Source organism: Periplaneta americana, chromosome 3 (genome assembly GCF_040183065.1).
Source record: "Periplaneta americana isolate PAMFEO1 chromosome 3, P.americana_PAMFEO1_priV1, whole genome shotgun sequence".
NCBI classification, from domain to species: Eukaryota; Metazoa; Arthropoda; class Insecta; order Blattodea; family Blattidae; genus Periplaneta; species Periplaneta americana.
In genome coordinates this window covers 3391055-3407673 of record NC_091119.1, presented here as the reverse complement: position 1 = coordinate 3407673, position 16619 = coordinate 3391055, and the positions used below count along the sequence as shown (strand labels likewise).

The following is a 16619-nucleotide window of genomic DNA, read 5'->3' as shown; positions in this document are numbered from 1 at the left end:
CGCCTATAATGGTAATTAAGAAGCTCGTATGAAAATTATGAAACTCACTTGCCCTCGTTTCATAAATATCCATACTCACTTCTTAATTACCTTCATTATAGGCTCGTTGCATAATGTACTATAAAAGCATGAATTAATTTTTTTATCTGATTTGTAAAAATCCTATTTATAAAAAAATGTTATTTTTTATTTTAAATCTAATTTTTTCTCAAAGGTAACACTGCATATTGTGCAACAGAGCATTAGTAATGCGCTATTGTAATTTTTTCATTTGTAAAAAAAATATTATAATTTTTTAAATGTTCAAACATTAATGAAAATGATGTTTTATATATAAATGTGTACATTAAAACTACACCGAATACAGCCAATCAAATGCTCCATTTCACAAAAAAAATATTAATTAATAAGTATGCCAGGTTTCATCATCCTAGCTTTAACCACTGAGAAATCAAATGAATACTTGCCGTTGAAAACATTGAATAGGGTAAACATTGGTAATTTCGTGGCGGTGATTATTTCGTGATACTTTTTCTCTGCTCTTTTGTGAACTAACCAATGGTGTTACGAGATCCAAATTTCCGCCAAGGGATTGCATATGTTGTCCAGTTTCCAGAAACATACAGCTAAGCTTTGTGTGACTATTGTAGTTGCTTTATGTTTGGAGAGAGCAAGTTTGCGTCGACTTCTCAGGCGTACAAATTTTGTGGATGTTTGTAATTACATCACAGCCTTATTACTAAAGGTAAGCACATGATATTTGGTACAAAGATTTATTGTATCTTCATGAAATTTTAGAAAATGTTTTTGGAATTTTAGATGCATCTGTAGTCGCTATATAGGCTTAGCTTTACTGATAGAAATCTTAGCTGTTTGAGGCGAAATTTTGTTGAGCATTAAGTGTTACAATTTTTAAAATAGTATAAAATGTATTACAATAGGAATTTTAGAAATCTGAAGACAACATGTGATAACAAAAAAGAAAACGGAGACGCAATGGGTTCAGTGTAGCTTCTGTTTGACTTGTTATCATGCTAAGTGTCAATGAAAAGTGCTAGATGACTTACTTGCAAGACTTGTGATAGAAGATGGAACATGGCTCCACCATTTTGGACCAGAGACAGAGGTAGACAATGGATTGGCATCATGAAAATTCACCAAAGAAATAGAAATTCAAAAGTACACCTTCGGCAGGAAACGTTATGGCTACTGTGTTTTTCGATTCAGAAGGACTCTTGCTTGTGGACATCATGCCACACGGAACCACCATTAATTCTGACGAATATGTTGCAACTCTCAAGAAACTTCAAGCTCGACTGAGTCGTGTTCGACGATATCGGGAGAAGCAGGATGTTCTGCTATTGCACGACAACGCACAGCCATGTCACTCACAAGACCACAAACCAGATCAGAAAATCTGGATAGACAACACTGAAATATCCGCCTTACAGTCCTGATCTGGCACCATGCGATTACCATCTCTTTGGTAAACTGAAGGATCCCTTCACGAAACGAGGTTAGAAGATGACTCCCTTGTGCACGCTGCTAAAGAGTGGCTCAGACGTGTTGGTCCAGACTTTTACCGTGCTGGTCTACAGGCCCTCGTTCCTAGGTTACGTAAGGCTGTTGAAAGGGACAGGGATTATGTGGAAAAGTGACATTTTGTTCCTTAAGGATGCATCTACATTCTGTGAAAATAGCAAAGCTGTAGGATAAAAATGTAATTTTTAAACAAACGTTATGCATTACTTTTGGAGTTACCCTAGTAATATAGGCTATAGTAAAGTCCGTAATAAAAGTGTTCACCCTTCCAGGGCAAAGAAGATCCCTTTTCAATTTCAATTTTTACTTTGATTTCATTCTTATTATGTGTTGATATGTATTTCTATGTTTTCTTGCTATGAATATTAAACGGAATTACTATGTTTGAAGTCTTGTAACAATAAATGAGAATTTCATTTCACTTTAATGAATTTTTCCACAATTCTTCTACCTCTCACGAAATTATCAATGTAATATCACGAAATTACTAAGGTTATCACGAAATAACCAACCTTTCAGCTTAAGTTGTAAAAGTGGTTTTTGGCACATATTCAAGAATGTATCCAATCTTTTATGTCTCCAGATTTGTACAGCAAGTTATTGTCTTTTAGATGAAAAAATCTGAATAGAGATATATTTACATATTTGCATTTTAAATTATTTTTCATGAAATTATCACGAAATTACCAATGTTTACCCTACTTCTTTTTTTTTTTTTTAGATAATTAAATTTAAAGTTTTGGTTACGCATAACTCGTACATTAACAGAACTTCTCCCTAATTAATTTGTATACCGGTATTTAATATAGTGATATTATGGAAAACAATTCTTACGAAAATATCCTCATAAAATTGTACATTTTTAACGTGAAAAATAGATAACATTAGTCAAAATTCGACTATTTTCAGTAGCGCATCGCCTTAAGTTGCTTTTGATCTAACTGTAGCAAGAACCATAAACGTGTATTTCACTTCTACAAGCAGTGAAACTGCATGGTCGAGTTATCCTTGATGATCTCTCGATTATCATGCTAGCCATGCGTAGCTCAGTTGGCAGGCGCATTTGCCAGCTGATACAGAGTTGCGCTTGGGCATGGCTTTGATTTCTGCTTGGACTGATTACTTGGTTCAGTTATTTCCGGGGTTTTCCAAAGTGTAAGACGAATGTCAGGTAATCTGTGGCAAATCCTCGGACTCATCTCACCAAATACCATCTCGCTATCATCAATTCCATCTATGCGAAATAACCTGCTAGTTGCTACAGCGCTGTTAAATAACTAAGAAAAATGCTGCCCATGAACCCAAGGTACGCAATTTCAAACCCAGCTGAGGACAACGCATTTGAAATGGTGATAAAATCCTTGACAAAGCTCTGGGAGGGGAGTAAAATTTTCAGTTCCGTGTTGTAGATTTACAGCATGCATAAGAACTCCAGGCAGGGTTTGTTAGCCATTCTCGCCCACATTGAATTCTATGCTGAATAACCTTTGTAATTGAAAGTGTTGTTAAATAACTACAGCAGCAATTGCCGCTACCGTTGCACATGGGAGATGGCTAACAACATTACAGCAATTCAAACAAACATAGACTCAGGGGGAAATGCTAGTCACGAAAGTTAGGCTTGCTCTTTTATTCATAGGGGAAGATGGGAGGATATAATAATCATAATTAATAAAAATAATCAGACCCTCATAAATAATTTGTTTTATAATTATGAAATCATTATGAGTCATGGATCATATTCGCTTATCAGATGTAGAAGTTCGATATAATATAACAAACATGGCCAACAAAACAGTTTATTTAGTTTTTTCGACCCTGCCAACCAATGCACATTGTTGTATTGAGCTGCACTGAACGAGCACACATATTCTCTATAATGTCTGTCTTCTCTTGAATAGTCCTTCGGGAAAATGGATTTAATAATAAGGTTTCAATAACACACAATTCCGAACTCATTGCAATACTTCAAATTAATGTTTAAGAATTAATAATACATTCAGCAGCTAACACATGCATTCCGCTCATACAATTACATTGCACAGCACATTCCGCTGTCAATACTGCTCTGTGTAACGTTAAATAGTCGTTGGTGTAGCTCTCGGACCAGAGCTTCAAACAACACATAACAGAAGCATGTGCGCCTAGGACGGACCAAGGAGGAAGGCACTTGCGCGCGCATCATATTCTCGCTATGGCCAGCCTCATGGTCTAGTGGTCAGAGCTTCTGGCTATAGTTCATGAGGTCCCGGGTTCGATTCCCGGTTAGAGCACAGGAATTTTTCCTTAAAGGGGATTATTCCTGTGTTCGTCCATGGTCTGGAATTTAGGTTAAGTTTAGATTTAAGACCTCTCCTGGCACCTCATTATCATGATCATCCTATCACATCATCGGGGTAATGTAACTCCGCCTTCCAGGCGCCCCAACCTCAGAAGTGGGTTACAACTAAGCCATGGCCAGGAAAGAAGACCAAAAATGTCGAAAAGACAACCTGGTGGCATTGGATTAAAAAAAAATATTCTCGCTATTTCTACGTCTTTCCTGTAGCTCCGAGAAACAAGCAAGCATTGCGATACTTTCAGTGTGCAACCTGCGGATGGTATTACGCCTATACAATATTCCAAAAATCAAAATAAATTTTAATATACGTAACGCCATTTTGAGAAATACACATTCTACGAAAATATTGGGCTTGCGCAGCAAGCATAGCATGCCCTGAGAAATCGTCCCTGCATAGACTGGGTTTCACATGGATAGACAAATGACTTTGTCTGAAGATGATTTTTCTAAAATAAAGTCATTGTTCATCTTCTTTCTATGTTAAATCCGGGCTCGAAATGAACCAGAGCTGCATTTTGGTTTGTGGATTTCAGGGACCTGTCTGTTCATCTTGTAAGAAATGGCTATTATCTGTTAAGGATAATTTTAATGTGGTATTAATTATATATGATATTTCAATACAATTTTTAATCAAGTGTGAATTAAATTGTTAAAAATACTAACAAAAACACTGTCCGGTACGGTACTGCTTTATTGTATTGTAGCATTCGTATAAGCTCCCACTAATTTATAATATTTGTACAGCATGCCTTTGATATGTTTTATTCTGAATTGAGTACCGGTACCGGTATCATTGAGGGGGTTCTGAACAATGATGTGACGTTAATGAAATTAAAAGGACCGGAACTCAGTAACATTTTATCACTGCATATCGAGGCAATGATCAGAGTTCATAGGCCACCACTAGGCAGCGATTCGAATTTCTTATTGTTCAGACTGTGGCCTGAGTATTCATTTGAAAAACTTGCGAAACAAAGGTTCTAGTCATAAGTGTAGGGCAGGAAATCATTTTCTTTCACTTGCAGAGAGATGCACTATCACCTTTACTTTTTAACTTCGCTCTAGAATATGCCATTAGGAAAGTCCAGGATAACAGGCAGGGTTTGGAATTGAACGGGTTACATCAGCTGCTTGTCTATGCGGATGACGTGAATATGTTAGGAGAAAATCCACAAACGATTAGGGAAAACGCGGAAATTCTACTTGAAGCAAGTAAAGCGATAGGGTTGGAAGTAAATCCCGAAAAGACTAAGTATATGATTATGTCTCGTGATCAGAATATTGTACGAAATGGAACTATAAAAGTTGGGGATTTATCCTTCGAAGGGGTGGAAAAATTCAAATATCTTGGAGCAACAGTAACAAATGTAAATGACACTCGGGAGGAAATTAAACACAGAATAAATATGGGAAATGCTTGTTATTATTCGGTTGAGAACCTTTTGTCATCCAGTCTGCTGTCAAAAAATCTGAAAGTTAGAATTTATAAAACAGTTATATTACCGGTTGTTCTGTATGGTTGTGAAACTTGGACTCTCACTTTGAGAGAGGAACAGAGATTGAGGGTTTTTGAGATTAAGGTTCTTAGGAAAATATTTGGGGCTAAGAGGGATGAAGTTACAAAAGAATGGAGAAAGTTACACAACGCAGAACTGCAAGCATTGTATCCTTCACCTGACATAATTAGGAACATTAAATCCAGACATTTGAGATGGGCAAGGCATGTAGCACGTATGGGCGAATCCAGAAATGCATATAGAGTGTTAGTTGGGAGGCCATAGGGGAAAAGACCTTTGGGGAAGCTGAAATGTAGATTGGAAGATAATATTAAAATGGATTTGAGGGAGGTGGGATATGATGGTAGAGACTGGATTAATCTTGCTCAGGATAGGGACCAATGGCGGGCTTATGTGAGGGTGGCAGTGAACCTCCGGGTTCCTTAAAAGGCAGTAAGTAAGTAAGTATTAATATACAGTAAGTGTTGAAGTAAATTGTTGAAGGTTTGTGCATTTCATTTTACACACACACACACACACACAGATATATATATATATATATATATATATATATATATATATATATATATATATAAACACACACACACTGTGTGTGTGTGCATGCGTGCGGCAAAGAGATGAAAATTTCCTAAGACATATGTCCGAAATTTTTATATTAATTTATGGGTACCGGTATATAAATATTTCATGGTGATACTTGGCATCATCTCACAGGTCATTAATTTCGTCATCAACAACACTGTTCACGAAATTAGTAGAGCATTCCAGTTCGTGAAAACGTTCATTTCGAGCCCAGTGTTAAACTAAATTTCATTTATGTGTTCTCAATAACAGCTGAATTATCAAAAAAATTTCCTTATTTTCATAACAACCTGTCAACAAGTTCAGGTGGATAGATGGCCACGAGACGCTTCATATTTTCTTCAGACGGGCCTTGGCCTGCAGCAATACTCCACAAGTCTTCAGTTAGATCTTCATCTGTTTCTTCCTCTTCTTCGGCATCATCTATTCCTGGTTCTTTAACCAATTTTTCCAACTGATCTAATGCAGCTTCTCTTTCTTCTATCTGTTAATTGAATCATTTCACTTTTTAACAGTTAAAATAAATTAATATCGTATAAAACAAAATTGCAAGAATAGAGAAATTCTTAATATGTAAACATAACAAAACTTTATGTCAGAAAAATAAAGAAGTTAGTTTATGTTACGATAGTTGTGTATATATGCCCTCAATCAAGGTTAAAGTTTACATGTAATCATGAGTCACAGGACGCCCATCTTCTGGCCAGATGAAGGAGACCCAAGTTCAAATCTCATTGAATTCCAGTGGACTTTATTCTGGTCTATGAATTGGCACTACTGCTTGACTATAGAACATTTAAGAATGTAGGCCTACCAGTAGTTAGCTTCGACTACAATGACGATGAGGAAGCTGATTAAATTACTCTTTATTAAAAGTCCTTTTAATATTATTGTTGAATAATAAGGTAAAATGCAATATAAATAATTCATTTACCTGTCTAAAATACCTGAAAATAAATTTTATGGTCTAAATATTGTTCCTTAGTCTTACCAAAAAATTTACAAAACCTGTTTTATATATAAACACGAGGTTGTACCCAGTTTATTTTATCTAAAATTTGTTGTTGTTTTCTAATGCCAGGCATTTGACAATAAAGTCATTTGACCTCTTGCATTCCAATATTTTTCAAAGATATTGTCATGGTTAGCCACTGACGCACAGGTTTTGAGATGTTCTGAATCCATTTCTTGATTTGAGTTGCACAATGGACAGTTAATAGACTGATATATTCCAATTCTATGCAGATGCTTGGCCAAACAGTCATGGCCTGTTGCCAATCTAAATGCAGCTACAGACGATTTTCGTGGTAAATCGGGAATCAACTGTGGATTATGATGCAGAGAGTTCCATTTTTTCCCTTGGGATTGTGTTATCAAATTTTGTTTGTTGAAGTCTAAGTATGTAGATTTAATAAATATTTTCACAGAGTAATACGTAGATTTAGTAACAGGTCTGTAAGTAGCAGTGCTGCCCTTCTCTGCTAAAGCATCCGCATTCTCGTTTCCCAGGATTCCACAATGGGATGGTATCCATTGGAATACAATTCTTTTATTGAGTGATATTAATTGAGAGAGCATTTTAGTTATTTCTGCTGTTTGAGATGAAGGTGTGTGTTTAGAGACTATTGACAGAATAGCTGCTTTGGAGTCTGACAATATAACTGCATTTTTAAATTTATTGATGTGGCAGAGAAGATTCCTGAGACTTTCACTTATTGCAGTGATTTCTCCATCAAAACTTGTTGTTCCATATCCAAGAGATCAATAAAGTGAGAAGAGACAGCACGTAACACCTGCACCGGCACCTTGTTCTCTGGAGATCAAGGATCCGTCGGTGTATAAATGAAGCCAGTTTTGTGGAGGGTGTCTAATATTAATTGTCTCTAAAGACAATTTTATTAAAATAATGTCGATGCCTTGTGTTCTGAATTGATGTGAAACATGGATGAAGTAGAAAATACTGAAAAGGTTGTGGACAGCTGCAATTTGAAGTAGAGAATTACAAAAAGCAATGGTTAGCTCATGTATAAAGAATTGATAAAAATTACATTCAAAATAGAAATTCTTAATTAAAAAGTAAAACATAAAAATAAATATGGAATGATCGAAGAAGATATTGCTTGAATAACTGAAACAACAATGGATTTCAGACTACAATCTTGAAGAAGAGGAGTAAAATGATGATTATGCTGGTGTGAAGAAGTAGAGAAGACAGCAGCGGCGACGACGATGATGATGATGATGATGAAGAAGAAGAAGAAGAAGAAAATGCTGTAGAAGAATTGCCTGATACATTATCTGATTTTAAATCTAAGTAATTACTCACTTCTTTCTTCCTCTCTTCAGTTCTCTTGTACAGCATGTCCAGCAGGTATTTCCTCCTTTCAGTTGGCAACATTTCACACAAGCAAGTTTCATTTCCTTCCTCCCTCAAATCCTTCTCCAGGGTTGCCAGTAGTCGCTCTATTTGCTCATTCCGAGGTCCCTTCCCACATCCACAAGTCTCTGCCTCAATCAGTATCACTTCCATCAGGGTGTCGTAGAAGTGGAAGAGCTTGTCACGTTCTTCTGGCGAGCAGCGTTTTGACAGCAGAGGCTCAATAATTTCGAATTTCTAGAACAATCAGGGAAGATAAGAAATTCAAGTTTAAGAGGCAGAAAAGTAAATGATAATTACAAAACAAAAACATGCCATCTTAATTGAGAAATTAGACTTATTAGGAATCAAAGGTAATGCTTTAAACTTAATAAAATCGTATCTTAACGACAGAATTCAAATAACGAGAATTGACAATTATTCAAGTGAACCTTTAATTATTAATATAAGTGTTCCCCAAGGCACCGTTCTAGGCCCTATTCTATTTTTAATATATATTAATGACTTATTAAAAATTGACTTACAACAATACAATGGTGTTCACTATTCTTATGCAGATGACACAGTTTTACTTTTTGGTGGAAAAACCTGGCATGATGCATATAATAATTCAAATAATGGACTTAAATTAATAAAAAAATGGTTTGACATAAATTATCTTTCTATCAACGAAAATTAAATCATCATTATTCCATTCTCATTATCTGAAAAATGTAACAAACCTTCTACATCTATATTAAGTATTAAATTACATAATTCTGATTGTTGTCTTATACAGTGTAAATGTCCGATTATTAAAGAGTCCTCTGAAGTTAAGTATTTAGGCATAATTTTCGATAATCGTTTAAAATGGAACCAACACATTAATTAGCTTTGTAATAAATTACGTAAAATAGTATATTATTTTGTTTTATTGAGGAATTACTTGTCAATAAGTTTATTACGTACAATATATTTAACTTTATTTCAATCGGTAATTATGTATGGAATTATAGGATGGGGTAGCTCATTTAAATCCAATTTTAATCCACTTTATTTATTACAGAAGAAAATAATTAAAATATATCTTCATAAACCTATTGATTTTCCATCTCAAAATTTGTTTATAGACTTTAATGTACTTAACGTAAGACAAATTTATTATATTGTATTAATAAAATTCATACATAAAAATCGAAATAATTTTGAATTGTATTCTCATAGTTATGAAACAAAAGGTATGAATTCTTTAAGATTGTTTGAACCAAAATGGAACACTGTTACAGTATTTAATCATAGTAGTAATTTAGGCGCAAGAATATATAACAAATTTATATTTAAATATCCTAATCTTGTCAATTCTAATAGTTCTAGTATTAAATTTAAAAAGTTATGTATGGATTTTATAAAAATTGAAAAATTGTAAATTTAAATTTATATACTATAATTGCAAATTGTATTGTATCATTATTAATTATAATTGTATTGTATAATTATTAATTTCAATTCAGGAATCCGCCTCTGAGCACGAGTTCTACTCTTTCAGGGTCGAGCTAAAGTTTCTCTGTATATTTTATAATTTGTTACAATTATTAGCAAAATAATAAATAAATAAATCCAACAATAGTAATAATGTCAGTGAATGATGTTTAATGTTACTTCTAACAATAATTCCTAAAACTGAATGTCTGAATAGCGAAGAGAGCAACAGTGGATTAATTTTTAGTACTGGAGTGGAGTGAACTTTTTCCATTGCTTGCTTACTTACTTACAGCTTTTAAGAAACCCAGAGGTTCATTACTGCCCTCATGCAAGCCCGCCATTGGTCCCTATCCTGTGCAAGATTAATCCATTCTCTATCATCATATGAGACATGTACTGTATAGTTTTGACAGCATGTTATTTCTGAATAAAACTAACCTGTCTGCCACTCGGTGCTGTTAGTTTTCTTCGTTGCTGTGCTTCTTCATCTGGAAGAATTCGTGCTGGACCTTTGCAGAATCTAATTTTCTTTTTTCGTCTCGTTGTCTTAGATGTGGGTTCTATTAGGCCGTCACCTGGTTTTACCCATAGTGGTTTATCTTCAGCCAAAGTGACGGCAAGATATCCAAAGGCACCTACTCCACCTGGCAGTTTTTGAGTGGCAAGATACGTTCGACCATCTTTACTTATGTGTGTGATGTCGACATTTTCCTCTAACTCGGTCATTTCATCCATCCAATCAGGTGGCTGTGAAAACATCATCTGTATATATGTTCTATGTCATATATGGAAGAATATAAGTACAGTGGGAGAATAAGTAATATGAAGTTAATTAGATTAAAAACTAAATACACTTTATAATCGTATGACCAAGCTAGTCCATTTGACTTCATGGTCTCGTATTAATATCTTATGATACGTATTGTTTTTATAGTCATAAACATATGAAGAGGTATGCAAGGATTATAAATCCTTATGTAAATAATAAAAAAAAATAAAAAAAAACATTATTTAAGACAGAAAGATACAGATTTTTACAGGATATACCAATTTTTCAAGGAAAATTAAAATATAAAAACATTCATTAGTAGTGTTTGTTTTAATTTCTGAATCATACATTTCCATAGAGATTAGATACATTAGGTTCGTAAGCTATTTGTTTTCATTGATTGTACTCAGTAACAACAGATACTTTTTCTGAGTAAGGTATCCCCTCAGCTACCTTGGTAGCTCTGCCTTACAATGATTGTGGACCCAGTTCATATCCTGGTGATGGCCAGTGGTGTAGCGTCAATGTAAGCTAAGAAGCTCAGCTTCTCCAGTTAATAATAATTTCATAATAAACCTGCAGTTTATGAACAAAATTATTTATTAATTTTAATAGAATTTATATTTACGCGTTAAATATTGTGATGCGGCAGCTCAGGATGATTTGTGATGCAGCAGTAAACAAGAAGCCTGCACACACCAGCTTCCAAGCAGACCGGTTTCTTACACTCATTCTTCTGTGTAACCCACCCCGCAGATTTTCCATCTCTTTCTAACTAAACTACCCTGGTCGCAAGGCTAGCAAGAAGCTAGCTTTGACATTGAAAATAAGTAGTTTCCGAGTTATCCCTTTTCGTCAGTTGTGTTCAGTTGAAATGTTAGTGTGCATTGTGGCTGATATATTAAATAATGAGTGAAATAACAGTTCCTGACACCAATTTACTTGAATTCTTTAGGACAATTCTATTATCAAGACTGACTTACGAACAAAAATGTGATCTAAAAAACAAATGACCGACTCCCTTGCTGTCAATGAAGGAACAACCAAAAGACAGACGCATACTTACGTACTGTATCTATTGACTGTTAATATTGTGATTTCTCTAAGTATGACAGGGAGTGAGCTAATGTTATACGTATACGTGTCTATTTGTTAGAGATATGTGTAAACCGTGAAATCGTATTTTACTACCATTTGAGGTCATGCCTTATTGGTGTTACTTACGAGGTTCCAACCAATCTTCGACTGCTGACTTGACATTGACTACTATTTATTTTAAGACTATATTTTTGTAATACGTTTTCTCATATTGCATGAAAGACAACTTGAGTTAGCTTCCCCTGCTCAAAATTTCATGGTACGCCACTGGTGATGGCAGAGTTGTACTTGTGAACAAAGCCAAGATCTGAAGGTTTTCCTCAAGGTTATCCCGTATCCCTCCATAATTATACCGTTACTCACCATTGCAATATTCATCATCGTTAATTTAATAATATTCAACCAAAACGATGTGGTGTGATTGGTGTACAGATTGCATCAGTCTGAGGAAGCATAGTACGCTCCTTGGGTAGGGTGGAAGGTGTATCACCTGATGTCAGAATAAGCTTAGCAAGAGAACTGAAAGAACTACGGTACTGTTTTTTTTTTTTCAGAGCAACTGATTGGGAGTGTTTGTGCGAAACGGTCATACCCACAGGGTAATTTTCACCCTTTCCTTTATCGTGGTAGCAGTACAATGACCTACCCTTCGCATTAGTATTTGTTCCTGCTTTACCGTTACTTCTTAAGGGATACACAAAATATTAGCATGGCAAAGGGATGCCCATTTTTTGACAGAATACGTTATTATTTTCAATTATTAAATTATTTTTACGCATTAGAGACGAAGGGACAATTTTAAAACGTATAACTCATGGGTTAAGTCGAGATAAAATCGGTGAAAAAAAATGTAGCCTATATTCTTTCAAAATACGCAATATTTGGAGGGAAAGGTTCCTTTCCACAGTCCACCTACCAGCTATTAGTGAAATTAAAATTCCAAGTCTTTCAAATACAAAACATCTTACTACAAATCCTTAGGGACTCTTTACATATCGTTCAAGAAAGATAATTTTGTCAATATGACATTTTGGCGTCAAGCAAATCCCAAATCCAAAATTTACTTCGTAATATGTATGATAAGACTTTCTTGTGTTAAATTCTAACGTACTTTGTTTACATGTTTCGACCTATTTATGGGTCATCTTCAGAACTAGTCATTGTTGGTCTTGGCGCCTCTTGTTTTGTTTCCTGTGAGGGTGTGTTCGTGTGGTATAATGTAGAGTCAAAGAGTGTGTGTGTTCTGAAATTGAGTTGTGTGTTGAGAATTTCGTTGGGGTATGTTTTCGTGTGTCTGTATATTTAGTATTTTTTTTTAATTAATCGACTTAAAAACATAATTCTTTTGTATTCACGATCCTTGTGGTCACTCTCACTGGAGGGCTGATGATTTAATCAAATCCTTCTCTGTCTACATTAAAATTTGTAAATTCCCATTATTCCTCTTAAAAATATTTGTAACATCATTACAATTTTCTTCTCTTAAATTTCTAGTTCTGAACCACATCTCTTGAGACAATGTAATTCATGAACATGTGCACGCAGGCACAATTGGCACATATTGTATTCCAGTCAATATTGATTAAAGTTGTAGTTTTAACTTAGCTACTGCTTTTACAATTGGAACTCACGGTCTGCAGGGAACATATTACACTTTATTTCGTAATTGCCATTCATAAAATATTGGAAAATGAATTCAAGTGGGAATTTATTTTTTTCATACCTTTTCTTCCTCTGGTTTCTGGAGTCCAAACATAATCTCTGCCGGTACAAGATTTCCTTTGGGTGGTGCCTCCATGAATGGAGGGCTCAGTTGACTGTTGGGTTCTGCCAATTGGCATGCCAAACGGAATAAATAGATGTTACGGGAACGCTTGCACTGTAAACCCTCCAGCGCCTCCCCACATAACTTCTCCAGCCAAGCCTGGCAATAAGATATTAATTCATAAACACAAACAATAAATAGAACGTTAATTGATAGGTGCCTTGTGAGAAAATTTCTATCTACATGTATTTTTCAAGCTATGAGTGAAATTTCCTCATATTTTTCAAATTCCTTTCAGAACTCCAATTAAATCTTAAGGAAAAATGTAAAATTAGTGAGTTTCAGAGTAATAGTAATGTCTTCCTATTATTGTTAATTTTCTATGGTCCATACACACTAGATACCTAGACCAGAATGACCAACTCTTGATCACAAAAATACGGGAGACTTTGGCGCGACAAATTTTGGAGCAATTACTTGAGTATGAAGTCAGGATTCATTTGATGAAATGGTTTATGTTTCTAACTAATAAAACTGCCAATTTAATTATAATACAAATATGATTTAGACTGCCTCCATGGTCTGTTGGTCAGCATGCTGGCTTCCAGATCAGGAGGTTCCGGGTTCGATTCCCGGGCTCGGCGCTTGGTGAATTTTTCTTGAAGAAGAAGAAGAATTCCCTGGGTGTCTAGAGTCTGGAAATTTGTATGAATGTGAGTGTGCCGGGTTAATATTAATTAACCAATCATCACAAATATAAAAAATACATCAGGACCTGAACACAGGTTTCAGCGTCACATTGTTGACAAGTAACTCCATCTGTTAGCACAACCATAAAGTATCTAGTAGATGCTATAGAGTTAGCAACAACGAAAAAAAAAAAAATGAGTTAGGTCACAATATTGAGTAGAATAATTTTAAAAAATATGCATGTTTCTTAGTTTTAACTTGTTTATACTTGTCAACAAGAAGCTCCATAACATTTATGTTTTTCTTACTATGCAAACTGAAAAAAAAAAAAAAATCTTTGTAATCTTACACGCATACAGTTACATGAAGATTACTGGATCGTTGGTAAAGAATTGTATTGATTGGTGTCTATCAATATTAATGCAGTTTATATCTAGGCATAAATATATTGGGTGGGTATTATTACATTATATTTAAAAATTAGTGAACATGATTCATAAAGAAAAATACGGGAGGATTAGGAGACCAAAATGGGAGCCGGGAAGACCCAAAAGTATTAGCTCAAATAGGGGAGTTCCCTGAAAATACGGGAGAATTGGTCACCCTAACTTAGACACTGACACATGTGGAGCTTTCTTAGCCTGGTCAGCAGAGCGTAGGGGCCTCCACAGAGACACACACAAGACAGAACATACATCCGTGATAGAAGTAGAATTCAAACCCACGAACCTTCGGACTGTGCTACCTAAGGGACCCTTCTATGATAGAAAAAATTTGGAATTACAAATAGGAGGTGGAATCTTACAAGTAAGAAAGAATGCCTTAGACTGCGTAGCCAAGCAGCCTGAAGATATAATATAATTAAATCTTAAGGGGAGAGGATGGTATTTTTTGATGAAAAATGAATAAATTAAAATATATATATATATATACATATATATATTCTTTAAAATACTCTGTGATATGTGTGGATCGCCATTTTTAAACTTCCTGCATTATGGATTTTTAAATCACTCGCCCACTTTTATTGTTGTTTCCGGCAAATTGAATTTAAAAAAAAAAAAATTTTCTTTAAAATACCCTTTGATATGTGTGGAATACATTGCATAACATTTTGTGGGTATTTGTGCCCTTATCGGATGTTGAGACGTCATTTTTAAACTTCCTGCGCTATGGATTTTTAAATCACACGCCCGCTTTTATCAGTTTCCAGTAACCTCATTTTTTTTGCTACATTGCCAGACAAAATGGATATAATTTCTGAACTATTAAAGATACAGGCATGAAATTTAGAACACACATTCTTTAGACTATTAGGAAACTTTTCTCTGTAACAGAATTGTGTTAATTGATTTCATTTTAAAAATACGTCCGTTTGTTTGCAAGAAAGGAAATCAGAAAATTGTTACTAAATTTTAATTGTTTATTTTACAAACGTAGGGACTAATATCAAAATTCTGTTACAGACAGTTTGTAGAACATACTTTTGCAAATACATTGCAAAAACTGTTTGAATCTATGTTTAAAAACGGTTTATCGGTTTTAGTACAATCCTGCATTGAGTATATTTTTTTCAAATTTGGGCCCCCAAATAATTTTTTTTTTTCAAAATATTTTTATTTGGTTGAGTTGCCACAGCTATGAGCTCTCTACATACAAAAAATTAATAATTTACACCAAATAGGAAAAAAGTTTAAAAAAATACCATCCTCTCCCCTTAAAATTATTCATTTCTGTTAAAATGTCATTTCTTTCATAACTTAGTCAGTGTCAGTTATTGCGCTTAATACTGCTTTATTGATCTCTTGTAGGGTCTTCCATTGTCACCCTTTCTTATTGGGTTAAAATACATTTTTGTGTACCAGTATTCTTTTATTGTCGGATTCAAGAATACTCAGCAATAAATTGAATAAGTTTTTGCAAAAGAATAGTGATAAAAACACGAACTGGTGAAAAATTGTGAAATTTTGGTTTAGTCATGTCCACATTTCTAAACAACGCAACAGCTGCAAGGCTACCTACTGCTGTAGAACTTTAAATACAAAGACCTGAGCCATATTGCTAGTGATGGTTTCTTATTTTATTACCTGAGCAATTCCCCTATCCTGTTCTTCAGATAAATTCTTTAAGTTGTTTCTAATATAACCAAGGATTTCCATGAAATGTTCATCCATTCTGTCTTCCATAGTGAGTTTCCGGGGTGGTGCTGGTTCCCCAGATTCTGGCGCTGATTCAGCAACTGTAGTTTCTGGCAGCTGTTCATCTTGTTCAGTAGCCAGAGGTGTTTCCGCTTCAACAGCATGGATACTTGCACTTCTCGAAGATGCGGAACTGCCATGAGAACTCACATCTCTTGGAATAGGTTCATTAGCGCTAGTACTGCTACCAGTCCTTGTCCTCGGTCTCCTACCCTGGGATTCCCTCGATCCTCGTTTGGGGGAATGCTGTTGCAAAAGTGGCATCTCATTAGTTCATAA

General features: G+C 34.9%; 1 protein-coding gene across 1 annotated transcript in view; it reads right to left on the bottom strand.

The window, feature by feature from the left end:
* LOC138695757 (inner centromere protein-like) overlaps positions 1 to 16619 on the bottom strand; it is a 29117-nt gene extending 12498 nt beyond the window's left edge. Inside the window, exons 1-5 of the mRNA XM_069819930.1 lie at positions 16230 to 16619; positions 13411 to 13611; positions 10259 to 10567; positions 8309 to 8596; positions 6273 to 6466 (exon numbers count right to left, since the gene is read on the bottom strand). Coding sequence (XP_069676031.1) covers positions 6273 to 6466; positions 8309 to 8596; positions 10259 to 10567; positions 13411 to 13611; positions 16230 to 16604 — 1367 coding nt within the window. The 5' untranslated portion in view covers positions 16605 to 16619. The remainder of the gene's footprint in view (positions 1 to 6272; positions 6467 to 8308; positions 8597 to 10258; positions 10568 to 13410; positions 13612 to 16229) is intronic.